The sequence below is a fragment of the Giraffa tippelskirchi genome, chromosome 8, assembly GCF_054371585.1.
Source record: "Giraffa tippelskirchi isolate mGirTip1 chromosome 8, T2T-mGirTip1v1.2.pri, whole genome shotgun sequence".
In the NCBI taxonomy this organism is placed as follows: Eukaryota; Metazoa; Chordata; class Mammalia; order Artiodactyla; family Giraffidae; genus Giraffa; species Giraffa tippelskirchi.
This window is the reverse complement of record NC_137282.1, coordinates 125,570,698-125,590,068: the sequence shown is the minus strand read 5'-3', so window position 1 is coordinate 125,590,068 and position 19,371 is coordinate 125,570,698. Positions and strand designations below refer to the sequence as shown.

General features: G+C 41.9%; 2 protein-coding genes across 10 annotated transcripts in view; one reads left to right on the top strand and one right to left on the bottom strand.

Moving 5' to 3' along the window:
- ANKS1A (ankyrin repeat and sterile alpha motif domain containing 1A) overlaps positions 1-11,089 on the bottom strand; it is a 174,553-nt gene extending 163,464 nt beyond the window's left edge. For 8 of the 9 annotated variants that reach the window (XM_081520076.1, XM_081520078.1, XM_081520080.1 and 5 more), the window contains exon 1: positions 9,400-9,751. In XM_081520076.1, the coding sequence (XP_081376202.1) occupies positions 9,400-9,608 (209 nt within the window). In that variant the 5' untranslated portion in view covers positions 9,609-9,751. Of the gene's footprint in view, positions 1-9,399; positions 9,752-11,038 lie in introns of those variants that run through there. The other variant, XM_081520082.1, reaches the window with a different exon arrangement.
- A 5-nt stretch (positions 11,090-11,094) lies between these two features.
- On the top strand, positions 11,095-18,854 carry TAF11 (TATA-box binding protein associated factor 11). The gene is made up of 4 exons (XM_081520094.1): positions 11,095-11,339; positions 14,205-14,350; positions 16,984-17,071; positions 18,177-18,854. The coding sequence occupies exons 1-4, from the start codon at positions 11,175-11,177 to the stop codon at positions 18,231-18,233; spliced, it is 456 nt and encodes a 151-aa protein (XP_081376220.1). The 5' UTR covers positions 11,095-11,174; the 3' UTR covers positions 18,234-18,854.
- Positions 18,855-19,371: the final 517 nt, after the last annotated feature.

The following is a 19,371-nucleotide window of genomic DNA, read 5'->3' as shown; positions in this document are numbered from 1 at the left end:
AAGTTCCAGACACAGGCAGAGCAAAGTATTAAAGGCTCAACAAACGAAACTCTCTCCCTGCATCGTGTACAACCCCCACCCCAGAGTCTACAGCTACAGCTCTGAGCTGCTGTGAATTAACTTGTGAGTGAACTACCTCAAGTCCTGCAATCTGGACTGGGCTTTCACTGGAGTTTTATCAGGGCTGTGGGGCAACCTGAAGAAGCAAGAATCAGACCAGTGGATGGAACCAGGATCCAAAATCAAGCTGGATCAGAAGAAAAGTAGGGAAGATGACACTAACAGTTATCACCAAAGCCAGTGCTGGGCTCCAGCAAAAAGCTAATGACAAACCCACAAAGTCTAAGAATCTTCCAGGTCAACAGTCCTAAAATGGTCTGTTTTGAAACCTCTTCTGGTCATCAGACTTCTCAGAAACAGGTCTATAATTCAAAAGAAAAAATAACTTGAGAAATGGATTGTTTAAAGGAGACTGAAAAGAAATCAGAATGAAGGCTTATTTCAGGTGAGAGGAAAACAAGGTCAACAAGTTGGTTCACTCAGACAAGAAGAGCTGGGGTACAGACAGAAACTCCCTTTAAGATGGGTTTTTCTGGAAACTCCCTGATGGTCAATGGTTAGGACTTGGCGGTCTCACTGCTGGGGCCTGGGTTCAATCCCTGGTTAAGGAACTAAGAGTCTAGGTAAGCTGCGAGGAGCAGCCAAAAAGAAGGGTCCTCCCAAGGTTACATAAAGCACCATCTCCAAATAAACTCACTTGTGTTTTCTAAATATCTGATATCTTAAGTAAAAGCACCACTGTTTCTATTTTTTCACAGGTGAGAAAAGCGAGTTTCCAATTTTTTTTAATTAATAAAATTTAAATCTCTGAGATTTTTAAGCTCTTGCTATGGCTGAAAAGAATCCCAATCAGAAGATCTGACTTTACACACACAAAGCTGAAAGGTACAAGATGAACAAAAGGAGGGACAATAACAAAAATTTTCTTTCTTAATCTTAGTAAGGACAAGCACTTATTAATGCCCTCCAAATTAATGTTACTAATCCAGTATCAGTGAATGTTCAATCAATGCTGATACTGGTACTATTATTCATGGGACATACCTTTGGAGCTGCTTTTCCAGGCACAGTAAAGGAAAAGACTGTTCTGCAGACACCACCTCGAGTCCTCACTTGGCCCCAGCGGAGGATGGACCCCATCCATGGAGGCAGAGCCACAGCTTCAGTCTCATGAGAATTACACGCCGCCTGACTCAAGTGTTAAACTCCTTGGCACTATGAAGCTCAAGTGTTTTAAGATAGATTTTCCTTTCTCAGTAAATGAAGTCCAATATATTTCTTCTCTTACTTCTGTTTTCATTTTTCATCTTAACTCATGACAATGCTCTTTAAAGAATCTGAGAGCCCAACATGAAAGGGCTGTGAAGCCAGTGTGAAGGAGCTGGATGCTGTCACTGCCTAATGGAGGCCAAGATCTCTTTGAAGTAGAACCCTGACTGTCCCAACAACTGTCAAAAAGAGAAACAAATAAGTGGTTCTATGTGCTGCTTTTATCACTTTTAAATTGAGGCTACATATGTGGCATTTGCCTGGCTGGTCAAGGGGGGAATCCGTGCCAAAGCAGAAGGATCCTGACCCAGACCTCCCACCCCAACTCCAAACATATAAAACCAAGGGATAAAATAAAAGAAACGTTTGCATATACAGTTCAGCTCCAAACCAAAAAAAAAGAATATATACAGATGGCAGTACAGGAACTCTAAATCAGACCTGTGAATGGGAGCTCTAAATGCAATAACTAAGAAATCAATGACGAGACCTGATTATTCAATGCTTATACTAAAAAAGTGAGACACCATGAAATATATTCAGAGTAACATGAGACTGAATAAATAACAACTCACCTTGACACAGTTAGATTCTTATCTAGAGTCACACCATAAAGCTGGTGGGAAAACACCACTCTTAGTGGGTCTTCCATAATTACGATCTGAAGAAATTTGGTTACTCAAGTCCCTAGAGAATCTTTTTAAGGCTTTCTAACTTATAGGGCCAAGTATGGCCAGTGGAAAACCTAAAAAAAAAAATTAAAAGTCAGCTGAACTAATCCAGACTCGAAGATAATAATGCTTGATTTGCAAGTGACCAGAAGAACCAGCACAACTGGGGGACTCTGAGTAGAAATAGCACTCAACTAAAAAACACAAATACACACAACAAAGACACCACTTCATTACAAACCAATTCAAGGGCCTTCCTTGGTAAGACTGTCAAAATCTAAATGTCTCAGAGCACATTTTAGAAAGGTTATTACTGAAGCACAAATATGCTTCAGTATATGTGCTTCAGTGCATTTGTAATGATTATTCACAAGAAACTCATTGGACACCTCTGAAGACTACTCGGAATACAACCTGATCTGAAAACGGGTAAATAAGGGGAAAGAACCAAGCATTTAATCCATCTTTCCTGCACGAACTGTACCTCAGGGTAACAAAGCAGTTAATAACATGAGGTTTCTCTGTAAAGTTTCTCTCCAGAAAGTATTCCAGTCAATAAATGAAGATGGTAACATAAAAATGAAAACATCACCACTTTGCAAATTCTAAATCAGGGCTATAGACCATGATTGTCAATGGCTGCCAACATCGCAAAAAAGGAAGTCTAAACAGAGGGACATACACGAAACCCGCTAGGAAGAAATTCTGCCAGAAAATCTGAACCTGAATCAGACCAAACAAGGATCTGGTTTCCAGCTCACAGGAAACACGGGGAACAGATGGAACACACTGAATGATACTCAGAGATGCAATCGGCAAAACCCAGGCTCTGGTAATCAGAAAAATGAATTTTTTGTAGAAAACTGACAAAAACAATTTTTTTCTTCAACAAGTAAACTGGAATGAAAAAAATGACAGAGATGAAACCCAAAGGTTTAAAGACAGTAATGAGACATTCCAACCAAATGCAATGCACAGACCTTGTTTGAATGCAGATTTGAACCAACCAACAATATAAAATAAAATATTTTCAGGAATTTCCTGGCATTCCACTAGTTAGCACTCTGCACTCACTGCCAAGGGCCTAGGTTCAATCCCTGGTTGGGGAACTAAGATCCCACGAGCCTCAAGTCAAAATAAATAAATAAGTTTCTGGACTTCCGTATGTCTGAAATGTCCCACAATTACAGCTAGAACAACAAATGGCAGAAACAAAATGGATTTTGTCTCATTCTGCTTGAAGCGTATTAATGGCCCTCTTCTAAATATTTTGCCTCTGAGAAAGGACCCAAGAGGCCCCAACCTGACTATTAAGAATTCTATGCCTGCACAAAGGTAACTTTCTAAACATAACTAGCATTTAGGAGCCATAGATCAGTACATTACTTTCCAATCAGAAGGACCCAGGAGATGTAAGGAGCCTAAGAATTACTATCAGTCCTCAAATTCAACTGCACATATGTGATTTTTGCAGTGGTTAAATACTCAAATTACATCTACTATCCTACTGAGAATATAAAATGTCATAAGCACGAGCATGCACAAAAACTTATCTGCAAGGATGTACCTCACAGTGTTATTCCAACAGCAGAAAACTAATAGCAAACTCATACCTAATGGCAGGGAAGGGATTAAATAAATTACAGTTCATACACACTATGGAATACAACTTACCCATTTCAAATGAAGTTGAGGGGACTAGAAAATGATGGTAAAATGTTCATGATATATTAAGGAGAAATCTGAGACAAAGTACGTACAGAACAACGTCTGTTTGGGGGGAAAAAAAGTGTGCATAGAAAAAAGACCAAAGTATGTTCATCAAAATTACAAGAGCTAATTTTTCTAGGTAGTAGAACTATAGAGGATTTTCTTCTTTATGCTTTTACTGTGGCTAGTAATTTTTCTGCAATAAAGGCAGAGGTCCATAATCCCTCATCTACAATTCAGAAAACCAAAAAGTTCTGAAAACACACTTTCAAAAATTAGTGGCAAATTTGTTTAGATGCAAAACTGACATGGAGCAGCTTCACAGTTATCCCATTTAGTGTGAATATTAACAGGTTTCACTGCAAAAATATAATGTTTCAGAGTGCTGCACCAGATTCCAGTAGGGGGTCAGTATCACCCTCCCACAACCCCAAAATTCTGGATTCTAACCCCAAGATTTCACACAAGTGATTGTGAGCCTATATCAGTTTGTAAATTTGCCACCATTACCTCATATTTGAAAATGCTGACAGCCTCTGCTATCAATTACTATAAATCTTTAAATGGAAACATAAAAAAAAAACCCACAGGATTATCATTCCAGATCTCTCCAAGGCGGTAACCATTGGGCTCCCAAAAAATGACTGTAGTAGCCCAGATTTACCAAGCCCTTGGCAAGTGCCAGGCATTATGTGTTTTAATATCTTAGCTCATGAGATGCTGCTTCAGAAAGTAGGTACTATCCTGGACCCATTGTATTAGGTTGGCCAAAAAGTTCATTTGAGTGTTTCAGTAACATCTTACAGAAAAACCCAAAGGAATCTTTTGGCCAACCCAATACACATGGAGACACAGATGCTCAGAGAGGTTAACTAATTTGCCTACCTCACAAGGCAGAGCTGGGTCTGAGCCTGACCCCACAGCTACCAGGCTGAAATTCTCAGCAGTTAAGTAAGTCAGAAGGCAGCTCTACTTCTTGGAACATCCTCACTGTTTTTAACAGTGGTAATAACATCACAAGTAAAGCAGAGACAACTGTTTTAAAAACTTTTTTGATTTGTAAACTAAACAAACTTGATCTACAAATTACTGAGAAAGGATAAATATGAAGCCATACCATATAATTTCTAGTACTACTACCACTAACTCTAACCTCACCAAAGTTATGTGAAGATGTTCTATGAATACAACAATATAATTTTCTATACCACAAAAAATCTCCCAGTAATCCTTTGGAAATCAGTGTGGGGAACATTTTCTGAGGGCTCTCCAAGACAGACCCAGTTCCTGCCCACAGGAGAGCCTGACATTTCCAAGAACAAACTCTCCACCATCTACTTTTGGGGTTTCCTTGGTGTCTCTGGGCTATAAAACCTAGTAATTTACTTTCCCTACTAAAGGCTAGGGTAGAAATAGCCTTAACTTCCTTTTGAAAACCAAAAGTCACAGCTGTTTGAGTGGACAAACCAAGGAGGGTGGGGTCCGGGGAAGAATCTTCTGAAGGGATTTTTCTGGCCAAAGACACAACTTTCACTGGGACCATAACCTCCCAGGACAAGTGAATATGCTGAAGCTGACTGGACACAAACCAAATTCTTCACAAGACCGTTTGACTGTTTTCGATCTCTAATTTTTGTAACTAAGACACTCAAAACTGAATTTCAACCAGAGAAGTAAGGAAAAGGGAGATCTCGGACTTACTAAACTTCCATTAAATCCTTTTTTTACTACCAGGAGACGCCTTACTCAGTTTAAGAATTAGGCATGCTTGAGATGTTTGTAACCACACTACAGTCATTCCCAGGCATGCCACCTTTTTTGTTTTGTTTTTTAACAGGGAAACCACGTTCTGCTTTAGAGAAAGCAAAAATGTACAGTAATTTCAAAGGAAAGGAAAAAGGGCTGCCATGTGAATAAAATTATACTTAAATAAGTATTTCAAGAAGTTTCTTAAAAACCTTTTTTTTTTTTCTATTTATGTTTAACTGAAGGATAACTGCTTTACAATGCTGTGTTGGTTTCTGCCGCATGACAATGTAAATCAGCCGTAAGTACACATATGTCCCCTCCCTCTTGAACCTCGCTCCTACCTACTCCCATCAAGGTGGTCACAGAGCGCCGGGCTGAGCTCCCTGTGTAAAAGTACATGCTCAGTTGCTAAGTCATGTCTGACTCTTTGCAATCCCATGGACTGTAGCCCACCAGGCCCCTCTGTCCATAGGATTTCCCAGGCAAGAATACTGGAGCGGGTTGCCATTTCCTTCTCCAGGGGATCTCCCTGACCCAGGGATAGAACCTGTGTTTCCTGTGTCTCCTCCATTGACAGGTGGATTCTTTACTGGCTGAGCCACCTGGAAAGTCCCCACTGTGCAAAAACTATTTTTTAATTAATTAAGAGGTTTAGTAGAATATCCAGAAAACTGCTATAGCAGTAAACAGTTGTGGAGTTTCTGTTATTTTGTTTTTGCATTCTCTTAGAAGAACAGGAACTTAGATCACACAAATCCATGAGTTCCTGCTTCTAAGCCTGCCCTTTCGACATCGTCACATGGTCAGCATTGCTCTCCTCCTCAGGATATTAAAATCATCTAGCTCAAAACAGGCATATTCAAAAGAAATCTGGCACAGAGGAGGGCAAAAGTAAAAGGGTCAGCACAAAAAAAACTGTCCTATCACTACAATTTCCAAGCTACAAATCCATTCTCAGGGGTGAATAAAGGGCCATTTCAATAGAATGGTTAGGGTATCACTTTTTTTTCAGTCTGAATTCCTTAAATAAATATCAAGAATCCTTTCTTAAAAGCAATAACTCTGTCATATCTTCTGACATTTGGGGAGAACCAAATCCCAGGCAAGAATACTGGAGTGGATTGCCATTTCCTTCTCCAGGGGATCTTCCTGACCCAGGGATCAAACCTGCATCTCCTGCTTGGCAGGCAGATTCTTAACTGCTGAGCCACCAGGGAAGCCAGAGGGTTACAATACGTAAAGCAATAAACTGTGAAATCCAGACAAGCAAAGTATGAGTGGATGCACTACCAGTCACTGCAGATAAGGGGTTCCAAAGTGGAAGCCTGAGAGATCTGTTTGTATTAGGGTCATTAGGGAGGGCTTTGAGAAGTTAAGACCTAAGCCCAAGCAGTATAAGAGAAAAGGGATGGGGTGAGAGAAGAGGCATTCTGTAGCTTAAGAATAAGCACAGAGCCTTTGTGGAATGGGGGTGGGGATGGGACTGCATCATAAACAGATGAGACAAACATACATGTCATCTGGAACATTTCTATCCACTGCAGCTGTAAGCTCTGATTCCCGCCAGCTTTCCTTGGTCACTCACAACAGCTGGACAAATGCAGGTTGCAATTGACAGTACTGGTGGGGTAGGACATGGCAGCTAATGCAAGGGCCAGATCTGAAGCTATGACTCCACGGCTCTCATTAAATAACCCAGGGTCCCTGAGATGGGGTGTGTAGGCATAGGAGATCTACCCGCTACTATTTCAAAACCTAAAAAAGGAGGACGTGCTGACCTAGGGATTATCTAAATGCATGGTTTCATTTTCTCAGAAGTCGTTCCCTAGGCTGAACCAGAGTCCTGTCTAATGAATGACACACCTAGTGTAACTAGTGTCTGCAGGTCCTCCCTGCCCGTAGGAGTCACAGGGACAACACGCCACGGCAGCTCTGAGGCCATCTACCACCTCGATAACAGACACAGGAGCAGGTCAGAAGGAGCAAGCTCTCTTATACAAGCCATCCACCCTTTACTATAGAAACTGGACATATTAGCATGAAGCCCAAAGTTAAAAAAAAAAAAAAAATCAACAAAGATTTTCTAGTCTTGCTTAACTATAGGGCGCTAAATTCTCAGCAAAATATCAAGAGTCCCTGAGTGAGAGAACTAAGAGTAACCTGACCTGTACTTGAAGGCAGGAGATATGTGAAAGTCTCTCACTTCAGCAGGATATACTGGGGAATAGGTATCTCTGGCACACAGACAAATGCTGTAGCCTTCAATGCACAAGAGACGGCACCTCCAAACCGGTACGGTCTTTCTCTCATCTCACAGACCTCAGGAGTGCAGAAATATCTAAGTAATCCAGGTAAAATTCCAAAACCGAATCGTGCATTCAAAGTACATTTATTGAACACCTGTGTCAGGCACTGATACAAGAATCAGAAAAATAAAGAAAGACTAAATCACTCTGAAAGATGGAAGTACAGCTAGCTATCCGTTATTTCCTTTTATCATACCCAACCACTTAAAGCTCTGGGCAGAAAGTTCTTCTAGTGACCCACTAGCACCAAACAAGTCTCCTTTGCCACCTCAGTGCCCCTCATAACGGTGGGCCCACCTGGAATGCTCTCACAGTGCTTCACCTACCCAAATCCTCATATTCCTCACATCAGCTGAAGTCCCCCTCCTCATCTCCGTCTCATCCCATCCCAAAGTAATGTCTCATTCTTTTGAACTACTAACAGTGAGTACCACCATCAGTTTATGTAGAAATGTGTCATTCCCTAATTAATACTTGCATTTATTCAACAAATCCTGAGTACTAATTATGTGACAGCACTGTCCTAGGGAGCTGTAGAAATTGCTGCAAATGGTACTGATTTTTGCCTCCCCAAAAGAACTCCCTGGGAGCATTCTTCTCTTACACTGCTTTTTAAAATCTTCCTGTATAGGCCTGGCTTTGTACTCAGTGCTTAATACCTAACAATTTAATAGAGCCTTAGGCTTCTTTGGTCCAAGCTCACTCAAACTGAAGTTACATAAACTAATGGGGAACAAAAGCAAACGAAGCCATTTCTAAGTGAACTTCCACTTCTTAAAAACCTCAAAAGAACAAGGAAGGAAAAGAAAACCGGCTATGAAAGTGCTGCTGAAACATCACATTTAACTCACACTGACAAAGCACCTCCAACTCCCCCTCAAAGCCACACAAAAAACGACCTTTTCCTCTCAATCCTTACAGCTCCAGATTCAAGTGTTTAACAACAGACCTTGGAAAAGTTTAAAGCACTCCTCAGTGTCCTAGACAAGTCTTTCTAACGCTTCATTTTTTGATGAACAAACCCCCTGATGAACCCCGCATCTGCCACTTAACAGACTAATCCAGCGAGGTTCACTACAAGGAACTGGAATTTCAGCTTCAAGCACAAGAGGGGCTCAAAGAAGAACACTTTGAACGTGATAAACCTAGAGACGATTTAATATAAACAACAAAAGCCACGTCCTGCAGAGCCTGGTGAAAGGTTCCAAGCTCCCCAAAGAATGGAATCGAGAGAATTTCCTCCAGGAGAACCGCGAGATTCTGCAAGGCGTGGGAGTTTCTGCAGGAGATGAGGGAGATTCAAAATATACATATTTTTACCCCTAAAGTGGCTTGTGAGATACAACAGCTGGCACCCGACGGTGAAGCCCGGGCTATGCCATGCGGCGGAGACTGCCACCTGGGCACTCCCACCATTCTTCGCAGCCGGGTCAGGACGAGAGACAAGGAGAACCCGACGCCGCGCGGACCCGCATCGGCGCCCCTCGCCCCTCGCGCCGTCTGCCCTCGCTCCGGAAAACCTAGCAAACCCAGCCCGCCAGGTTCTCCGGAGCCCCGATCTCTCCGGGGACCCAGGCGACGGGCGGTGGAAGGGGGGTCTCCAAGCAGCTACCCGGACCCGGAGCGTTACCCACCTGAGCAGACTGGACAGGGCATGGCTCGAGGAGCCAAGACCTCCGCCGCCGCCTCCAGAGCCGCCGCCGCCGCCGCTACCGCCTCCAGAGCCGCCGCCGCCGCCGCCGCCCCCGAAGCCTGAGGAGAGCCGCTTCCCGGACAGCAGCTTCTCCACGGCCGGGAGGTGTCCGGTGCGGGCCGCCTCCAGCAGCTCCTGCTCCTTCCCCATCCCCAGGGCCGCTGCCCCCCGGACCCCCTTCCCTGGGCCGCCGCCGAGCCCGTTCTGGCTCCCAAACTTTCCGTCTCCGGGCAACGCACCCCCCGAGCCGGCCGGGGACACCACCCCCCCCCCGCCTTGTCCCTCAGGGGCGCGTCACTTCCGGGATCCGGCGTCACGCGTCACCGCGCCCCCGCGCCCCGCCCCCGTGCCCACCTAGCTGGGCGGGGCCGCGCGGACCGGCGCAGGTGGCTGCGGTCTGCGCCGAGGGGACCCGGCTGCGCCCTGATAAGCCTTCCCGGCCAAGAGGGCTGCGTCGTGATGTCACCCGCTGTACAAGTGGAAGGTGACGAGCGCGGTCCACCTGTCCGGGCCCCCCGAAGCGCGCTCCTTCTCCAGAGGTTTTGGGAACTCGCAGGACAGGAAATACGGTAGTTCATCCAGGCAGTGTAGAAACAAAGAGAGAAGTGTGGTAACGCGCACCTACATTTGCAAGTCCATTCCCTTTGCACCACAAATATGTCATGGGTGTGGGAACCTAGTGACAAAGATGTGAATAAAATGCCCTCCTCCGCACGTCATGAGGAAAGAGAGGAGAATTTTAAAAGGGAAATAACCCCACTTCATGCTCCCAATCCTTGAAATAGCTCGTTAAAGCGAAACATTCAAAGGAAAGACTTCCCTCCCTTTAGGATTTGTTTCCTCTTTGTATTTTTTTTTTTTTACCGCCCTTCCCCTCGCCCCACCATGGAGGATCTTAGCTCCCCAATCGAACCTTTGCAGTGGAAACGCAGAGTTCTAACAACTGAACTGTCAGGGAAGCCCCTGTTTCCTTACTTTTGACGAATATTAACCAAACTGACATTAAAGGTCAGATTTGTAAAACCGACTCTGATCTTGAGTACTGGTGAATTGGGAAACATGCAATTCGGTAGAAACTGCCTGTTTTGTTTCTGGTACTAGGACTGTTTCTGGCTCGAAGTAGGTGCTCAGTAGTTGTGGAGATAGTAATCAAATTGGATAAATTCAGTTCAAGCTGTACAACTATTTTTTTAGGCGCTTGAGGAACAAAAGAGGAATTCTGACAATTCCATGTTAACACAAGCCTCTGCCCAACTGAACGCGTACAAGGTTGAGTTCCTGTCTGCGTTTGCCCGGGCGCTGCTTCCCACAAGGGCGAACAACGGATGGAGTTTTCTCCTGTCCTCAAACTTTCCTCTGAGGAAAGCAGATTTGGAAGGCGTTAACAGGTTGTGCTTTGAGAAGGACGGAAAGGAAAAAGGAGCCCTTCAGTAAACAACAAAGCCCTCCTTTACAAATGCTGGCTTCTCAAAGTGGAAAATCCACAAACTGATTTCCGTACCCTCAATTTTCCCTCTCCGCACCGCCACCAAATAAGTAAAACGAAGCCCTGCAACCCTCTGGGCGCGTCTCTAACTGACCCCTCGGAGCAGCGGTCTTGGTGATGTCATCACAGCGCGACGACCGGAAGTAAGCTGGGGGGCCGCGGGGCTGCGCGGCGTCCTGAGCTCGAGAGTCTGACAGCGGCGCGATCTCCTCTCCCGGGTTCTAGCCGCGATGGATAATGCCTGCGAATCGCCCGCGGAAAAAGGTGGAGAAACCGGGGAATCAGACGAGACGACGGCGGCTCCTGGGGGCCCCAGGGTTACTGATACCGACGGAATCCCGGAGGAAACGGACGGTGACGGGGAATTGAAAGAGGCCGCCGCTGAAGAAGGCGAGGTAGGGAGAGATGTGTCGATGAGGCCGCAGTAGCCTGTGTCACTGCCCGCCCGACAGGCTTCCTGTTTGGTCCCTCCCAAGCTAAGACAGTCGAGCTCACCATAACCCTTTAGATCTGCAGTCGCAGAGTTGGGGTAAGAAAGGAGAGGAAACCTTAGAGCCGTCTGAGTTCCAGAAACTCGGCCATTAGGTCAGTATTTTTAATCACTGCCCTTAGGCGTTAAAGCTGCTTCAAAGAGGGGACGTCCCTAGCGGTCCAGTCGTCAAGACTTCACCTTCCAACGCAGGCTGTGCGGATTTCATCCCTGGTGGGGGAGCGAAGATCCCATATGCCTCGCAGCCAAAAAACCAAAACATTAAACAGGAGCAATAATGTAACCAATTCAATGAATACTTTAAAAAGCCACTGCTAAGGGAATTTCAAATAGCCTCTTGGTTTTCCTGGTAAGGAAATTGGCGTCGATTCCAATCGACATTGAAACGGAGGGCAAGAGTTAGAACCCAGGATTTCTAGTACCTCTTTCACCTCAGTATGATTTCTGAGATATTGCTTAAGCATAACTTTATCATTATAGGCTGAGTCGTTAAAGGGAAACTTTGAGGTAGTAATTTAGTCATATTCTCCTCTTGGGACATTTAACTGCTACCAGCCACCTGGGTGCTAATGTCCAAGGGTTTCTATAGCACCAAACTGCTATCCCAAGTGTTCAGCAGTGTTGCTTCTCTGAGTATCAGTCAGAAGACCAGAATCTTAGAGCCTTAGGTAGGTTCTTCTAAAAATAGAGTCTTGAGGTCTTGAAACTGAAATTCCTGTTTGAATTTAAGTGTGAGCTCATGAGAGAAGACATTGGATTAAATGGAAACTGCCTTTCAGAGCATAAAGTTGCATCAAAATATATAAAATTAAGAACTTTAAGAAAATTGTGACAAAGCTACTTTAAGAAGGAACTTTAAAAACAGATCTCAAGGACAGAAAGCATTTGAGTAATAATTAGCTTAGTTCAGTAAAGAGCTCACTGTATAAAGAAATGTGCACCTAAAAGATAAAAAATTTTTGATGTTTCTGAAACACTTTTTAAAATGAATCATATACCAAACCACAAAGAAAAGCACAAATTCTTAAAAGTAAAAATCATAACATCATATTCTGTTAGTACAGTGCAATAGAACCTGAAATTAACAACACAGAATTTCTCCCACTCCCTCCAAAAAACTAACAACTGGACATTTTTAACTAATTTCTAAATAGCTTTGGATTAAAGAAATTAACATCAAATCCTATTGGATTTGACCAAAATTTTATTTAAAGAAAAATTCATTGTCTTACATATTTTTACAAACAGAGATACTGAAAATAAGCACCCACCTCAAGAAACCAGAAAAAGAACAAGATAAACCAGAATAATGTAAAAGCAAGGAGTTAACAGAGATAAAAATAGATATTAATGAGTTAGTGCTTTAAAAAAATGTAAGAAACAATAAAATTAAGACCTGCTTATTTGCAGTATTTATAGGCACTGATTTGGAGATCTTTAAGCTTTAAGAAAATTTAATGTTCAAGTTTAGACTAAGTAATTTTGAAAATTCAAGATAAATGGCTCATTTTTAAGGATAAGATCATAAAAAATTGAAGCACAAAAAGGTTAGAAAATTCGTATATATCAGTAACCAGAGAAGAAGTTGAAAAAGTTGTTAAAAGATTTAATGCCTTCACTCTCACCTACTTATCATATTCCCATATGAATTTAAATGTGAGTTCCTCTTTAAGGAAAAAAGAAGTCAAATCTCACTAATGAGGTTTATCATATCCTTAGATTCTATGTTGGAGGGGATGAAGTTTGGATTTTGAGGGGTTTTTTCTGTCTTTATTTAAACATATCATGTGAGTAAAACAATGTTAAATGTTTATGCAAAGAGAGATAAATAATAAGAGACACACATTCAAAAAATATTCAGTCTAGGGAATTCCAATGGTTAGGACTCTACACTCACTGCAAGGGGCCCAGGTTCAATCCCAGGTCAGGGAACCAAGATCCCACAAGCCACACGGCAAGGCCAAAAAAAAAAGTTCTCAGTCTAGTAATGGGAAATAAATATTTGCATGATACAGTAGAATTGAAAAGAAGAAAAGAGAAGCTCACTTAAAAGTTCCAGATTCAAAGAAACACTGTTTTGATGAGAAGGTGCCCTTTTTAAAATATTCTTTCCACATGGAATCATCATCGGTAAAGAAATCTATAGGTTTAGACATAGAAGAGCTGGCTGTATGGAGAGGAGTTTTCTTATATCCCCTCTAAAGATTGAGGTCAGTGACTTCCCTGGTGGTCCAGGGGTTGAAAATCTGCCTTGCAACCCAGGGGATGTGGGTTCCATCCCTGGTTGGGGAATTAACATCCCACATGTGTGGGAGCAACCAAGCCCACGTGCCACAGCTCCTGAAGCCTGCGTGCCCTGGAGCCCTTGCGCCACAACTGGAGAGTCCGCACCATGGCAAAAGATTCCGCAAGCCACAACTAAGACCAGAGGCAGCCAAATAAATAAAGAATGAGGTCAGAAGAGTGGGCTCAAGGGGAGTGTGGTTTTCATGATCCTTGGCATTGCCGTGCCCATGTAAACAGATATGAAACTAGGATCATAGGTAACCTGGAAAACTGGATTATTGAGCAACTTTTCTTCCCCAGCTGGGCTGTAAACTCCTTTAGTAGAGATAGGATATCTTATCTTTGATGGTACAGCCAATGCCTGGAACCAAAAAACTACAGAAATAAAAGAATTTGTTGTGTTGTAATGAGAACAATGTCTTCTTACCTTACTCAAATCTGTAAAGTAGGCCCTATATATAAAGGGTTTCTTTTGTCTTCTTAGCTCAAGAGTCAGGATATCGCAGATTTAACAGCAGTTGGAAGGGGAGACTCATTACTTACTCCTGCAGCCAAAAAACTGAAAATAGATACCAAAGAAAAGAAAGAGAAGAAGCAGAAAGTGGATGAAGATGAGATTCAAAAGATGCAGTAAGTCAGTTTTCTGATCTCTCCCTTTTCAAGGCTCTAAACTGACCACATAATTAATACATTTTTCTTGGCCTTAAAATTTTTTACTTTTTTAAACTCAAAAGAAACTAAGATAATTAATAAGTAAAAAGAAAACTATCACTTTTAGTTCAGTTCAGTTCAGTTGCTCAGTCATGTCCGACTCTTTGCAACCCCATGGACTGCAGCACGCCAGGCCTCCCTGTCCATCACAAACTCCTGGAGTTTACTCAAACTCAGTCCATTGAGTCGGTGATGCCATCCAACCATCTCAGCCTCTGTCGTCCCCTTCTCCTCCCACCTTCAATCTTTCCCAGTATCAGGGTCTTTTCAAATGAGACAGTTCTTTGCATCAGGTGGCCAAAGTATTGGGGTTTCAGCTTCAGCATCAGTCCTTCCAATGAATATTCAGGACTAATTTCCTTTAGGATGGACTGGTTGGATCTCCTTGTAGTCCAAGGGACTCCCAAGAGTCTTCTCCAACACCACAGTTCAAAAGCATCAGTTCTTCGGCACTCAGCTTTCTTTATAGTCCAACTCTCACATCCATACATGACTACTAGAAAAACCATAGCTTTAACTAGACGGGCCTTTGTTGGCAAAGTAATGTCTCTGCTTTTTAATATGCTCTCTAGGTTGGTCATAACTTTTCTTCCAAGGAGCAAGCGTTTTTTAATTTCATGGCTGCAGTCACCATCTGCAGTGATTTTGGAGCCCAAGAAAATAAAGTCTATCACTGTTTCCATTGTTTGCCATGAAGTGATGGGACCAGATGCCATGATCTTAGTTTTCTGAATGTTGAGCTTTAAGCCAACTTTTTCACTCTCCTCTTTCACTTTCATCAAGAGGCTCTTTAGTTGTTCTTTGCTTTCTGCCACAAGGGTGGTGATATCTGGATATTTGAGGTTATTGATGCTTCTCCTGTCAATCTTGATTTCAGCTTGTGCTTCATCCAGCCCAGCGTTTCTCGTGATGTACTCTGCATGTAAGTTAAATAAGCAGGGTGACAATAAACAGCCTTGACGTACTCCTTTCCCTGTTTGGAACCAGTCTGTTGTTCCATGTCCAGTTCTAACTGTTGCTTCCTGACCTGCATACAGATTTCTCAAGAAGCAGGTCAGGTGGTCTCGTATTCCCATCTCTTTTAAGAATTTTCCATAATTTGTGGTGATCCACCCAGTCAAAGGCTTTGCCGTAGTCAATAAAGAAAAATAGATGTTTTTCTGGAACTCTCTTGCTTTTTCGACAATCCAGCAAATGTTGGCAATTTGATCTCTGGTTCCTCTGCCTTTTCTAAAACCAGCTTGAACATCTGGAAGTTCACAGTTCACATACTGTTGAATCCTGGCTTGGAGAATTTTGAGCATTACTTTACTAGCGTGTGAGATGAGTGCAATTGTGCAGTAGTTTGAGCATTCTTTGGCATTGCCTTTCTTTGGGATTGGAATGAAAACTGACCTTTTCCAGTCCTGTGGCCACTGCTTAATTTTCCAAATTTGCTGGCATATTGAGTGCAGCACTTTCATAGCATCATCTTTTAGGATTTGAAAGTATCATTTTACCACCAGAATAAACACTGTTAACATTTTGATGTATATTCACCAAGATATTTTCTTTACGTATATTTATCTGTAAATAAAATTAATTTCAAAGATGTTAAATACTGTTTGTTACCTGTTTTCCACATTATATATGGTGAATGTTTTCCATGTCAGTAATTATACATCTAGGTCATAATTTTCTTCAAAATACAAATAGCTTCATTATGTTTTCTGATTGTAAAAATAGTATGAATTCACTGCAAATAATTCAGAAAATACAGAAAAATAGAAAAAATAATTACTTACAATCCCACCACCCAGAGTTTACCTAGGGCATATATTTGTGTATATACCTTTTCAGATATAGTTTAATGTTTGATATATATAAATATTTTCATGTCAGTAAATATGCCCGTAAATTGTCATTTTTAACAGCCACATTGTATTCTATTATGTGGATGAACTATAATATAATCTTATCTCTGCAGTTGTTTTGTTTTTCTTTTGGCATTATGATCAACATCTTTGAGCATATCTTTGCATACTTGTCCGTATACTTCCTAAAATAAACCCCCGGAAGTGTAATTGGTAGTTTAAACAATATGAACATTTTCAAAGGATTTTCATTTGTATTTTCAGATTCCCCAGAAAGATTGTTCCACCCACACTCTACCAGCATGTATGAATTTGTGTCTTCCCATCCTCACTAACACCATGCTTTTTAGTACTTCTTTATCTGTTTTTTGAAAAATGTTTATCATGTGAAATGTAGTGAGGTAGCATTATGGGGAGAGAGAGCCTACTGCTGAAAACATAATCTATATACTATGATTCAGTAACCCAACATTGTTATTTCTGTTCTTAGTGAAATAAGGAAGGAACTTATGTTTCACCTGTTGTCGAGTAATAGAAATACTTTCTCTCCATTCGTCATAAATACTAAGCCTAATACTGTTGGTCCCTTGAAAAATTAATTTTTTAAATGTCTGAGACTTGGTTTTATTGACATAATAATATGTATATCTTAAGTATTCGTTGTTGTAAGTGAACTTAATTACCTGAATCTTTGTCTAGAATCCTGGTTTCTTCTTTTTCTGAGGAGCAGCTGAACCGTTATGAAATGTATCGCCGGTCAGCTTTCCCTAAGGCAGCCATTAAAAGGGTAAGGATGGACTGTCACACTCATTTCCATGAGCCGTGAGAACTGAAGAGCTGTATCCATTGACATTTTGAAGTGAAGTGTTAGGCAAGTTGGTGGAACATTTAGGCAGGAAAATAAAAATACATGCCCCTCAATAATCTGACCAGTTGTAGTATTATATTCTCGACAAATAGGCCATCATAACACCTGAAACCTTGTTTTACTGGTGTCAGTTTCAGCATCAAGCCTTTAGTGAACTCTTTTAGTGTGGAGCTCTTTTGGGTGTTATGTTCCAAAGCCAGTCCTTTACTACCTTAATCACAGTCTTTTGTCCTTCTTTCCAGCTGATCCAGTCCATCACAGGCACCTCTGTGTCTCAGAATGTTGTTATTGCTATGTCTGGTATTTCCAAAGTTTTCGTCGGGGAGGTGGTAGAAGAAGGTGAGTGGTATTGGTCTAAATATTGGACTGAACCTGTGGTGGTCTTATTTCCAAGAATATATATGTTGAGGGACTTATGAGGTCCCAGTGGTAGTTTCCATTTACACTAGAAGTTGACCAAGGCGAGAGCCTTATATTCAGGAGAACATGTATTGAATATATTATTCCTTGAAAGTTTCAATACCAGGAGGTCTGGAAACACCTAGGAAATCGCCCTTCCTGATTCTTGTCCTCAGCCCAGGGTGACAGAAGTAGACTGTATTTTTCTCCAGTGGATTTTGTTCATTTCTGCTCCCAAAAGTAGATACAAAGAAAGTCATCACTGGGGCTGACCAGTGTGGTATGGTGAGTAGTTGTCCCTGATGTTATGATCCCCTGGGAACTGCTCCCTGTCCATCAAGTAAAGAACCTGGCTGCTACTCACTGCTAATTTCTAGCTGGAGAAGTATTTATTCTTTCAAAGAGAAGCTGTGTTTTAAACTGTTGCCTGTGATAAAGCCTGATGTGGGATATCATGCTAAAGCTAAATGATACATTTTATAGCATTCTCTGAAGAAGGGACAATATCTTGGTTTATTTCTTTAGCACTTTTAAGAGGAATTAATGAGAATTACAGGACTCGAAAGGATTGTGATGAGTAAGCTCTTGTGTGATAATGAAACTCTTCTCCTTGTCCTCTGTTTAGCACTGGATGTGTGTGAGAAGTGGGGAGAAATGCCACCGCTACAACCCAAACACATGAGGGAGGCTGTTCGGAGGTTAAAGTCAAAGGGGCAGATTCCCAACTCAAAGCACAAAAAAATCATCTTCTTCTAGACCAAAGTCTAGAAGGGCCTGGTACTGAAGGAAGAAGTCCTGCTTCCGGACTTCCTATTGCATGAGATTCTCTGCACTGGTGCTTTGGTATCTCAGTCCTCCAAGGATTCCATGATGATTTTAATGTCTTTCTCAAAACTGATAATTCATTACACCTAGAAGAAGGCATGCACCCTGATTCATACTTGCCTTGACTAAATATCGGGACCTCTGAGGGCGTCTGAGGCATTTAACTGTTACTGGCTAGTTGGAAGAAGAAAGGTTGTTGCGCCTTTAAGCATCTTCTGGACAGGAATGCTGCTTTCAGAAAGAAAACCTGTTCAAGACAGTTTGACGGTTTCACATTGAAGCCTGAAGTTGCTATGACTTAGGTTGTTTCTTTACATCTGGTTTTAAGTAAATGAAACAACCAGAAACTTGACCTGTGATACTCTACCATGAAGGACATGGTGACAGCAGAAGCAGTGGAACAGTTTGTCCCTGTAAATGTTTAAGATTCTTCTATGGATTTTGGTGAATGATTAATAAAACTGTTTTCCAACTTGCAGTGTGTGTTTTCTTTTCCTGTCTAGCTGGTTGGAATGGGGAGAAGTTTGCTGGTGTCCAAATAAAACTCGTCTTGGCTTTTTTGTGAAAATTGGAGCCCTCCCCATTCCTACTAGAACCATTAAGATTGTATCTCATAGGAGAATACTTAAAGCACTTAAAAATAATGTAAAAGCCCATGTGTTTCAATTCCTATAAACAGATATACCAGAACCAATACTGTTTAATAAGTTTAATTTGCTTTTTTCAGGTGGTTCACAGAACCAGTACACTCAAGGTTTGAGTAGATATTGCAACATTAAAAGTTCTCAATACTGACCAATATTCCAGTTCATTGGATACATTCTTCTTGTTTTCCTCAAGTAGAGGGGAATGGAGTGACTTTTTATTGACAGTGATTAGCAGTAATAAGGCTACTGTAATATAATTGGCAATGGGCAATCCCCAAGAGTTCTTTCCTCTCTATCATTCAGTGCCATAAGGAGAGGGGTTCTGAAGCTTTTCGCTTTTGAAGCTTT

Bases quoted from the DNA above. Each gene is read 5' to 3' on its own strand.
- TAF11 (XM_081520094.1), top strand. From the start codon at position 11,175: ATGGATAATGCCTGCGAATCGCCCGCGGAAAAAGGTGGAGAAACCGGG. The intron at 14,351-16,983 runs GTAAGTCAGTTT...ATCTTTGTCTAG, and splicing joins GATGAGATTCAAAAGATGCA to AATCCTGGTTTCTTCTTTTT. The intron at 17,072-18,176 runs GTAAGGATGGAC...TCCTCTGTTTAG, and splicing joins CTAAGGCAGCCATTAAAAGG to CACTGGATGTGTGTGAGAAG.